This window comes from Sinocyclocheilus grahami, unplaced genomic scaffold, assembly GCF_001515645.1.
Source record: "Sinocyclocheilus grahami isolate Dianchi unplaced genomic scaffold, SAMN03320097.WGS_v1.1 scaffold695.1, whole genome shotgun sequence".
Classification (NCBI taxonomy): Eukaryota; Metazoa; Chordata; class Actinopteri; order Cypriniformes; family Cyprinidae; genus Sinocyclocheilus; species Sinocyclocheilus grahami.
Genome location: NW_015505874.1, coordinates 665,069 through 675,691, shown reverse-complemented (window position 1 = coordinate 675,691; position 10,623 = coordinate 665,069). Strand labels below are relative to the sequence as shown.

The window sequence follows — 10,623 nt, the reverse complement described above, 5'->3', positions numbered from 1 at the left end:
GAAAAACACAGCGGCCTAGCGTGAGCAGAAGCCATGGCTTAGCGTGAGCTGAGGCCGGGATAGAGTGAGCAGAGGCGGCGGGGTCGAGAATGGCGCGCCTGGTGGATTTGACGAAGGAGCGGCAACCACATGTGACGACCCCGGGCTGGACTCCGCTTAGTCCACGGTGAAAGCCGATCCGGCGATCCACAGCGTGAAGTTGATGTATTCCCTCAGCGACCACCCCGGATCAGCTCTAGGCATGACGAAGCGGATATCGTCCTCTTTTGGAAGACCAAACAAAAGTAGTTTTGCTTTCACAACGAAGCACACAGCATCTTCACGACATGGCGGCAGCAACAACAATACTACAGCGAGAATAAAAGTTACGCCTTCTTTCTTTGCATGAACATTTGGGCGGCGTTATGCAAATCTTCCCACATAGTGAGGTAGATATGTGGGGGCGTGTTAGAACGAGCCTTTTTAGGGGGGCGTGGCAGAGTCTTAACTTTGATAAAGAATATCTCTTTGGTTTTGAGACTTTAGTCTTTGCAACTTTACAGATCTTCTTTATGCACCAAGAGCTTGTAACACTCCAAAGAGAGAGGAAAAATGTAAATCGCATCATATGACCCCTTTAAGGATGAATGGGTAAAAAATTATATTTATAAGATGATTTGGGCCATTTGTTTTATGTTTCTGTTGAATATATGAATTTTAACGATATTTCAACATGAACAGTCTGCATGAAGAATTTCAGACCCACCTTCAGGACCCTGACCAGATGTGTGGTACTGTTCACCTGCTGATACTGGACAGAACAAGCAAAACAGAGAAAAGAGAAGAGCTGTTGAGCATCTGTTCATCAGCACAGGAGACACTCTATAATTTTTTGCATCTCAATCTTCATTAAGTTTTATGAATGATGTGTTTCCTTGACAGGTTTGACATGGCTTTGAGGTGAAAGCAAGAGATCATCACAATGAATCATAAATCATGTGACTGAAGTGAAGGAGGTCTGAACTCCCATGAAGCTTACCAGCTGTCTGTGTTTGTTCCGTAGCACCAGGTTGTCCTGTTACAAGAGAAAAAAACAGGTTAACAACTGATTTGATTAATTTACCCTGTTTGTTACTTTAATATACAGTTTAACAGGTAAAGCAGGTTTAGAGATTTAGTGTGATTCATACATTTCATGTATATATATATATATATATATATATATATATATATATATATATTTCTATCAGGACAATTGAAAATTTTAGCATGGTAATGGATATGACTATGCTAATGTATTAGGTCTTAGTGGAATAGATCTGTTATGCTGCTGCTGTTGGTTATTGCATTAGTAGATTATTGTTGCTGCAAGCAAGTACAGGAACTTGCTACTGCCAATACATAAGCCGATATGGTGCTTGTGAGTATTTAAGGCATACTGCTGTTGCACAAATAGCATATGAAATAACCCGTAGCAGATCTATACAGGTGGAGCTGGGGAAGGTGGAGGGATTCAGAGGAACTCTGAAAGCGTGCTGCAATGCTCAAGCGAATGCTAATCAGCCATTTAAATGTAAAGCAGCAAGCTCATTGGCTGCGTTTGCAACATGAACCAATCAGCTTGTGACAAGTCATTTAATGCCAAGAATATCATCAGTTAGGTTAAGGACCCATCAGCCTGCGCCATCTAGAGTTTCATGACAGAACTTGACTATATATATATATATATATATATATATATATATATATATATATATACAGTATCTCACAGAATATATATATATTTTGGGGGGTTTTCCACTGGGTACAGTATCTGGTACCTGGTACTTTTTTTAAGTACCACCTCGGTTGGGGTTCCAAGTGAACCGTACCGTTACCAAAACGTGACGTGTAAACTCTGCTGATCACCGATTGGCCGGAGAGAATCGTCACTACCTGCGTCACTGAACTTGCGACACAAACACAAAAGAACCGCTAGATTTAAATCAGCACAGCCAGCGAAGGATCGAACGCAACTGTTTGGAACGAGCGCACCTTTTTTAAACAACCAAAAATTTTTGTTGTCTGTTGCGGAAGAACAGACATTCCTCTTGTTGATAGCAGAGGAGCGGATCTAGCGAGAGCTTGATGGGGCGACGCGGATTTTTAGGAGTCATGGTAGTAGAGGCGGCGCAACTATAACAGCATGTGAATAATCCCGCCCACTCTAAAGCGGTACTGAACTGCAGGGGAAACGCGAGCCGTGCCGTACTGAGCCGAGCCGAGTCGAGTCGTATCACGCAGGGGGAAAGCACCAAAAGATTGTTTATCAGAGCAGATTTTACAAAAATGTGAAGGGTGTACTCACTTCTGTGAGATACTGTATATATACACAGTTTTTATTATATTAAGAAAAACACACTTTCAAAAACATTTTAAAATTGTTATTCCAAACATTTGACCGGTATGTATGTGTGTGTGTGTGTGTGTGTGTGTGTGTATATATATATATATATATATACACATACACATACACGCGCACACACACACACATACATACATATATATATATATATATATAGTGTATATTCAATTTGCAGATATGTTAAAAACATGGACTCCCGAGAGTCCCTTGAGGTTCAGCTGTAGCTTAAAAATAGAAATATAAAAAATTTAAAATATATATTTTCCTTATAGTGTGTGCAAAATATGTGTGTGTGTCACCCACCTGTGCCCATGGCATCTGTCTGTGAGGAAACCCCTGTGAATTGATCCCCTGTGACTGGAGTTGAGTTTAAGAAAGGTTTGTTTCATTTGTAACTTTTAATAAACTTTTGACACAATTACTGCTTTGTAAGCAACCCCTTGCAAAAATTGACCTTGATAATCATAGTTTCCATCAAAATATCTGTTATTGTACTGTAAAATGATAGCATTTTCTTCAAACAGGCTTTCAGTATCTTTGTCACTCTGCAGAAACTACGTTTACCATGGTACATTTTTATAAGGGCAGCTTACCTGGATGGTTAGTTCACCTGATGAGGCAGATGTTTTCAAACGTAATTTACCTGGTAAGTCTGTCTGAACCATGCTACTATGTGTCTCTGAGGCATCTGAAAGTTTGACAAGAACATTTGAAGTGGCAAAATAAAAATCATACAGTTTGTCACTTCAGATCATTATTGCATATATATTTATACCCATATTTACTTAACATACCTTTATATTATCTGTGCTTTGCTCAATCGGATTTATTAATACAATCTAAAGGTCACTCACCTGTAAATCCAGTCCCAGTCGCACGCACAGAATCTGCTTTTCAGAAACACACACTACACGTGAACCCCTTGCATAAGTGCTAGACTGACATGTGTCTGGATGTGCTTAGGAAACATGGTTACCTGTGTAATTTGGCATGCTGTCTGTCACAGCTAAGTGTCCCTGCCCTGATTAACAGGAAACAGCATGTTATAAATATTTAATATTTTATTTTAATTACTCCTTTGCATAATGTGTTGCACTCACCTGTCATGTCTGTTAGAGTCTGTCCGTCAGTCACTGGATCACCTGCTGCTCCTGATCACAATATCAGCTCCGTTATTACAGGTACGTGCACACAGACCAATGCTGCTTTTACACTCATTCATGGTGTATTTCTAAAATATGTTTGGTAAAATATCAAAGATAATACCGGCCATATCTGTCTGCACCCTTGCACCAGTGACACTGTCAAATCCTTTGAGAAGGCAAGGTGAGTTTACTTATACAGCACATTTCAAACACAATGGTAATTCAAAGTGCTTTACATACAAATAATATTAAAATATTCGAGATGTAAATTTAGAATTCAGAGAAAAAGGTCAGAATTGCGAGATGTAAACTCGGAATTGTGAGAAAATATCAGACTTCTGTGTTTATATCTTGCAATTCTGACTGTTTTTCCCTCAGAATTGTGAGAAAGTGTGAACTGTGAGATAAAAAGTCACAATTAACCTTTTTTATTTGTTTAATACATGACGGAAACAGGCTTCCGTACGTTTGCTTACCAATCATGTCAGTGTAGGGACTGAGAGTGTGGTCGTTTAGATCAAGTGCACCAACTGAAAATAACAGCAACAAGAAATTTTTGACTGGAAAAGTTCAATAAATCCCCCCCCCCTCCATAAATCAGAAAATTCTGTCAACAGCCAGAAAAAAATCTTTTTAGGAATACAATTTTGTAAATCAGGCGCATTACATATAAACAAACCCCTCTGTAAAAACCTTCAAAATCTAGATGGTAATAAAAGAGTTAAGTTTGGTGTATGACGATATCACCTTTAACGATATGTATTGAAATCCAAAGATGCAAATAAAGGGTAATAAAATAAACTCTTAAATGTGTTTTGTATAATAGTCTGAAGCAGTTATGGAAGTGAAATGGCACAAAATGAATGGTTTTGCCTGTAGTGTCAAGCCTTATCTTGTTCATTAGCAAATTACTGATTGCAGTTCAGTTGTCTATGGATGAAATTGTTTGTTATAAAATATTGGCTATGTTACAGACCCCATAGAGTCACCTGACAAGCAATTTTGTAATCTGATGTATTTCTTGTTGAATCAGGACATTTGTAGGATCATTTTAGAGAGCACGCCCCTTTTTAATAGCCAATAAGTATTAGTTATGTCAAATTTGATTTAAATAGATATTTTAAAGGTGCATATTTATGAATTGTGTCAACTTTCATGAGTACACTAGCATACAGATGTGCTGTGAACTAAAAGCCACAAAACTCTGATATTTGATTTCATGGCTTTAAACCTGCCATGAGAAATATTTTCCGTATTAATCACAAGCATTTGGTAAACCCACACAACCCCACCATTATAGACAGACTAGCCAAGAGAAGACGCATAAAAATTGAATTATGGCTAACAAATCAATTGACTTTCAGTGATGTCATAGAACCCGGGTGATATAGTACCAGCTGTGTGATGCATCTCCGTTGCTGCGTCCTGATGGCCTGTTCCGCCTGTTCGGAAAGACATTTGGGAATATTCACATCGATTCCAGGATATTAGGCTGTCAATAATATGACGTTGTGATTGTGTGTTGATTAGTTGTGTGTGTTTTATTGCTAGATACATACTGATGTCGAGAAGAATGCCTGGAGGGTCACCTGTGAACGAATCCAGACACACACTGCAGTTCTCTCTCGTTTATAGGTTTCACATGCTTTTATAGGCATTTCAACATACCTTTCTGTATGTCTACCACAGGTTTGTGCCGACCGTTTCCATTTCCTGTAATGCAGTAATGAATTTTGTGTCAAAACAATACTGTATGATGAAATCCCTGCTGGAAATCATGCGAAGATAACCTTCAGCTGGTTTAATTTGGATTTTCCAGCAAAGAAAGGTAATTATTATTGACTGGAGCTTACCGTTTGTATCGGGTAAATCTGCACCATTGTTATCCGCCCCACCATCTGAGCAGAACAACAAAATGGATACATATCATGTCTCCAGTTGTTTTGTTTTGGTATTTGTTCGTTTTAAATTGAAAATAGGGTTAATACTTTACCATAAAGATCCATTCATTAACATTAGTTAACTACATTAGTTAAAATGAACTAAGATTATTAAATGCTATAGAAGTGTCGTTTATTGCTAGTTGATTAACATTTTTTTAACACTAGCTAACATTAACATTATTGCACAACACATTTCAACATTCACTAATACATTTTCAAAATCAAAGTTAATGCACTTTGAATAAACAACAAGCAATTGCATTTTTATTAACTAACATTTACAAAGGCGAATAAATGCTGTAAGAAATATACTGCTCATTGTTAGTTTGTTGTTAGTTAGCTATTGCATTAACTAATGTTAAAGGAATAGTTCACCAAAAAATGTAAACAGATCTGAGAAACTTAGCATTATGAATGGGTGCCGTCAAAATGAGAGTCCATGCAGCTTTTTTTCATATGTTGGGTGAACTATTTCTTTAACAAATGAGGCCTGATTGCAGAGTTTTACTAGAATAGTTATCTTACCTGAATAGTCTATGAATGAATGACCCGGATGTGACATTGTGTCAAAGACTACAGATGAATCTGCAAATATCAGTCCGAATTAAGATTAGACATACTTTCTGTTTCAGCGCTTCAAGTCACTTTCCACCAGACCATGCAGGTTTTTTGGTGAGCAATGTTGTTTAACATCAGTTTACCTGTTGTATCAGCTGGTGATTTTGATTGGGCTCCATTATCAGACATGCCTGGAGATATTATGAAAGATATTATTAGAAAGACTCTGTTAACATAATATACTATTACTAATTTAATGCTAGTAATCAGATTAATACTTTACTAACTGATTGAATGGGTATAATCACCGTTCCCATTGACAACCGACAGATAATCTGATATACAGAACAAGAGACAGTTAGCAAGGTAATTGATTGGGTTTTCTAGACATGTTGACATGACTATTTAAATATCTATCTATCTATCATTCTATCTATCGTTCTTTCATTCAATCAGTTGTTCTATCTATCCACAGATTAATACTTTACTAACTGATTGAATGGGTATAATCACCGTTCCCATTGTCAACCGACAGATAATCTGATATACAGAACAAGAGACAGTTAGCAAGGTAATTGATTGGGTTTTCTAGACATGTTGACATGACTATTTAAATATCTATCATTCTATCTATCGTTCTTTCATTCAATCAGTTGTTCTATCTATCCATCTAAATGCTCCTACACTCATTCAGTAAGTTGAGTTATGACTTCAGTGATCAGTCTGTGTAATTCATACGGATGCATGAACCCCCAGTGACCTCTCGTGACACTAAAAATGCCTCTGAAAGTTGTCATTTCGCCCCTTTCGGAGCCAATGTCATGACCGGAACGACGGAGGTTTATTAGACGTGTGCTGGAATAATCCCACGGCTACTGGGGTAAAGCACTCTAAATTTACAGGACCTAAAGGAGCACAGAGTGGAAGCCAGCAGCCATTACCTGGAGGAGCGTCTAGAACTGGACCGCCACTGGACGGGTGCCCTGGGCTCAGGCCAGCAGCTGAAAAGGAGAACCAGTGAGAGAAAAAAGACAGCTTTGATTCACACCAGTCGTCTTTCAATAAATTATTAGGTAGAGAACAGAATCTGGCTGGTTTATTCTGTCAGCGCGGCCCATAATTAGTAGAGTGTGACAGCTGGACAGAATGAGAGAAGGCTCTCAGTGCTGTATGTGAGCCATTTCACAGCATGGGCATAAAAGTAAATCAAGTGAACTTAACTAGTGTGGGACGTCCTGTTTGTTACAAGGCCAATGAGATCAGCAGAAAGCAATTCTGGTGTCCGCAGCTCAAAAGCCGTAAACATCAAGCCTCTCTGGTTAAGTGAAAAATGGATGACTTGAGTTGGACTCTTACCTGCCGAATCCACCTGAAATGCGAGTCCCATGTGATCTGTTGAGACAGCGTCAGTTACTAGGCATGTGGGTGGAACGTCTGGAGGAGTGTCTAAGAGGTCTAAAAGTGTACCTAGCCCGTCTGTTTGAGTCTCTGGACCAAAGCTCTCTCCTGTCCTCTCACCTGTAGAGGGAGACATTCTGTGTCCATACTACATTCAGTATTCCTTCCATTAATTAATGAGAATAAAGAAATGCTCACCCATTAAGCCAACAAGCAAGTCATGGCTTGACTGATCTATTATGCCTGCAATTAAATTTTGCAATGAAACGTTTGAGTTCCTAATATACACAGTGTGTTCTGATGCTCACATTATTATTTAGAGAATATGTATAGATGTTTTATAGTGGTGTTTTTGATGTTCGGTTTAAAAGTTGGGGTCATTAAATTGTTTGAATGTTTTTGAAAAATCAAAAATACAGTAAAAACTGTAATATTCTCAAATATTATTACAATTTAAAATAACTTTTTCCATTTTAATGACTCCACGTTACTCCAGTCTTCAGTGTCACATGATCCTTCAGAAATCATTCTAATATGCTGATTTGCTGCTCAAGAAACATGTCTTATTATCAGCACTGAAAACAGTTGTGATACTTATTATTTTTGTTGAAAAATAATACATGTTTAAGGATTCTTTGATGAATAGAAATATCAAAAGAGCAACATTTATTTGAAATACAAATCTTTTGTAAAATTAAAAATGTCTGTCACTTCTGGGGTCAATTTAAGGTGTTGTCAATATATATATATATATATATACATTTTTTTTCGACAGTAGTGTAGGTGCTTCTGATCAGAGTTTTGGACTCAATAACTCAATCTTGACAAAATGTATTTAGCTTTGGTAGGTCAGAAGAGTTGAACTGATGTTTACCTGTAATTTCCAGGTGAGGGCTTGTGCCAAATGAATCAAAACCATCTGCAACATACATGAACCAAACAACACGCATGACGAGAACAGAATTTTTGAACTGAAAACAATGCAAGTATATTTTTATCTCAGAAATGAATGGTTCTTCCATGGTCGGATTTTAAATCATGTTTTTATACCTGTTCCTTGTATCTGAGATGTGCCTTCCATGAAATGATCCAAGCCCGCATCAAAAACAGCAGGTTAACATCAGAGATATTTTAAATCTGTTTTCATGCTGTATGAAATGCCAGTCAATTAAAAACCATATATTCATTGTTTCCTCACCTGTAAATCCTGTTTCTCCTCCATTCAGTAGTTGTTTGTGTCCATTACCTGTGAGAGGAACCCGATTAAAATTACTAAATCACTCGTTCTGATTAATATGATGCACAGTATTGTTTGCTGTGCATTAATGCACAATAAGACTCACCGTTAGATTCCATCTCAGGGGTTTCTAAATGTACAAGATAAAAATTACATAATTATGACATCAATTATCATTTAACAGAAAACATTGGGTAAACTGCATGTAAACTTTGATGTTTATCACCTGGAGACTCGATTTGAGATCCATCATGAGCCGTTTCCCCTGATGCAAGAATATAAGATCTGTTCACGTATAAGTCTGTACAGCATTTAAGAAGTAAGAAATGACCTCCATGAGATACAATAGCGAGATCCTGTTATACACATACCATTTTCATACTGTGAGCCATCTGTATCAATTATGACATCAATTATCATTTAACAGAAAACATTGGGTAAACTGCATGTAAACTTTGATGTTTATCACCTGGAGACTCGATTTGAGATCCATCATGAGCCGTTTCCCCTGATGCAAGAATATAAGATCTGTTCACGTATAAGTCTGTACAGCATTTAAGTAAGAAATGACCTCCATGAGATACAATAGCGAGATCCTGTTATACACATACCATTTTCATACTGTGAGCCATCTGTATGTGGAGCGAATCCCTCTGACCCTAAACATACATATGCAAAGAGCATTATAATTGTATAACTTTTACTTGAAGCCTTCATATATAATTAATGTAAAATTATTTTTAAAGGAATAGTTCTCCCAAAAATGAAAATTTGCTGCAAATTTACTCACCCTTGGGCCATCCAAGATGTAGATGAGTTTGTTTCATCATCAGAACAGATTTGGAGAAATTTAACATTGCATCACTCGCTCACCAATGGATCCTCTGCAGCGAATGGGTGCCGTCAGAATGAGAGTCCAAACAGCTGATAAAAACATCACAATAAAATCCACACAACTCCAGTCCATCGATTAACATCTTGTGAAGAATAAAGTTGCTTGTTTGTAAGAAACAAATCCATCATTAAGATGTTTTTAACTTCAAACCGCACTACTTACAGCTAAAACAAGGATCCTCTATCCATAATATTGCTTTCTCCAGTCATAATAAGGAGAGAAATATACACAGATCAAGCACCGTTTACAAGCAAAAACAGTTCTAAACAAATATGTCTGTGGATTTTGATGTGAGAGGACATCAGGGGATGGACTTTTTCACTGGAGGAAGTGTTATTATGGATTACGGTGGCCAGAAGCGACAATTTGAAGTTAAAAACTGGTTAACGATGGACTTGTTTTTTACAAGCACGTAACTTTACAATATGTTAATTAATGGGCTAGAGTCATGTGAATTATTGTGATGTTTATGTTTATTGTTTGGACTCTCATTCTGTCGGCACCCATTCACTGCAGAGGATCCATTGGTGAGCAAATGATGCTAAACTTCTCTAAATCTGTTTCAACGAAGAAGCTCATCTACAACTTGGATGGCCTTAACTGCCACAAAGATATGATTTCTGTCTTTACCTGAGCCAGGTTACAACAATTTGTTACATTCTCAGCCGATTTTCACATGTATGACATTATTTTATGTCTAATTTCCTGGTTAGAATTAAGGCCGGCAACAGAAGAAAATGCAAACATGACCTGTGGATGTTTTATTACAAACAAACAGCAACAGCAAATTACAGATTTTGTGAAAAAAAAAAAATCTTATTTATTTATTAACTTATTTTGAACATATTTTAACATATCTTTCTACTCCTTTGCAGATTGTAATTTAAATTATACATTTTGAATACTTGTTTTATCGATACCTTTGACATTTGGCTGCTTTTGTTGTTTTGATAAGTGCATTAAAGCAGATAAACAATTAACAGATAATTTCGTGGGGGGGGGGGGGGGGGGGGGGAGGGGGGTTTTTTTTTTTTTTTTTAAAATAACACAAAAAAAATTGGGAT

General features: G+C 37.2%; 1 protein-coding gene across 1 annotated transcript in view; it reads right to left on the bottom strand.

Annotated features, from left to right (window-relative positions):
• LOC107559669 (uncharacterized) overlaps positions 1-9,084 on the bottom strand; it is a 10,701-nt gene extending 1,617 nt beyond the window's left edge. Inside the window, exons 1-26 of the mRNA XM_016243569.1 lie at positions 9,036-9,084; positions 8,891-8,929; positions 8,771-8,794; positions 8,626-8,673; positions 8,478-8,501; positions 8,302-8,346; positions 7,626-7,670; positions 7,497-7,547; positions 7,386-7,421; positions 6,971-7,030; positions 6,522-6,569; positions 6,173-6,220; positions 5,997-6,056; positions 5,382-5,426; positions 5,197-5,241; positions 5,088-5,117; positions 4,923-4,970; positions 4,005-4,058; positions 3,650-3,694; positions 3,484-3,534; positions 3,360-3,404; positions 3,238-3,273; positions 3,027-3,071; positions 2,687-2,740; positions 1,019-1,054; positions 746-790 (exon numbers count right to left, since the gene is read on the bottom strand). Coding sequence (XP_016099055.1) covers positions 746-790; positions 1,019-1,054; positions 2,687-2,740; positions 3,027-3,071; positions 3,238-3,273; positions 3,360-3,404; positions 3,484-3,534; positions 3,650-3,694; positions 4,005-4,058; positions 4,923-4,970; positions 5,088-5,117; positions 5,197-5,241; positions 5,382-5,426; positions 5,997-6,056; positions 6,173-6,220; positions 6,522-6,569; positions 6,971-7,030; positions 7,386-7,421; positions 7,497-7,547; positions 7,626-7,670; positions 8,302-8,346; positions 8,478-8,501; positions 8,626-8,673; positions 8,771-8,794; positions 8,891-8,929; positions 9,036-9,084 — 1,156 coding nt within the window. The remainder of the gene's footprint in view (positions 1-745; positions 791-1,018; positions 1,055-2,686; positions 2,741-3,026; positions 3,072-3,237; positions 3,274-3,359; positions 3,405-3,483; positions 3,535-3,649; positions 3,695-4,004; positions 4,059-4,922; positions 4,971-5,087; positions 5,118-5,196; positions 5,242-5,381; positions 5,427-5,996; positions 6,057-6,172; positions 6,221-6,521; positions 6,570-6,970; positions 7,031-7,385; positions 7,422-7,496; positions 7,548-7,625; positions 7,671-8,301; positions 8,347-8,477; positions 8,502-8,625; positions 8,674-8,770; positions 8,795-8,890; positions 8,930-9,035) is intronic.
• Between the last annotated feature and the right edge of the window lie 1,539 nt (positions 9,085-10,623).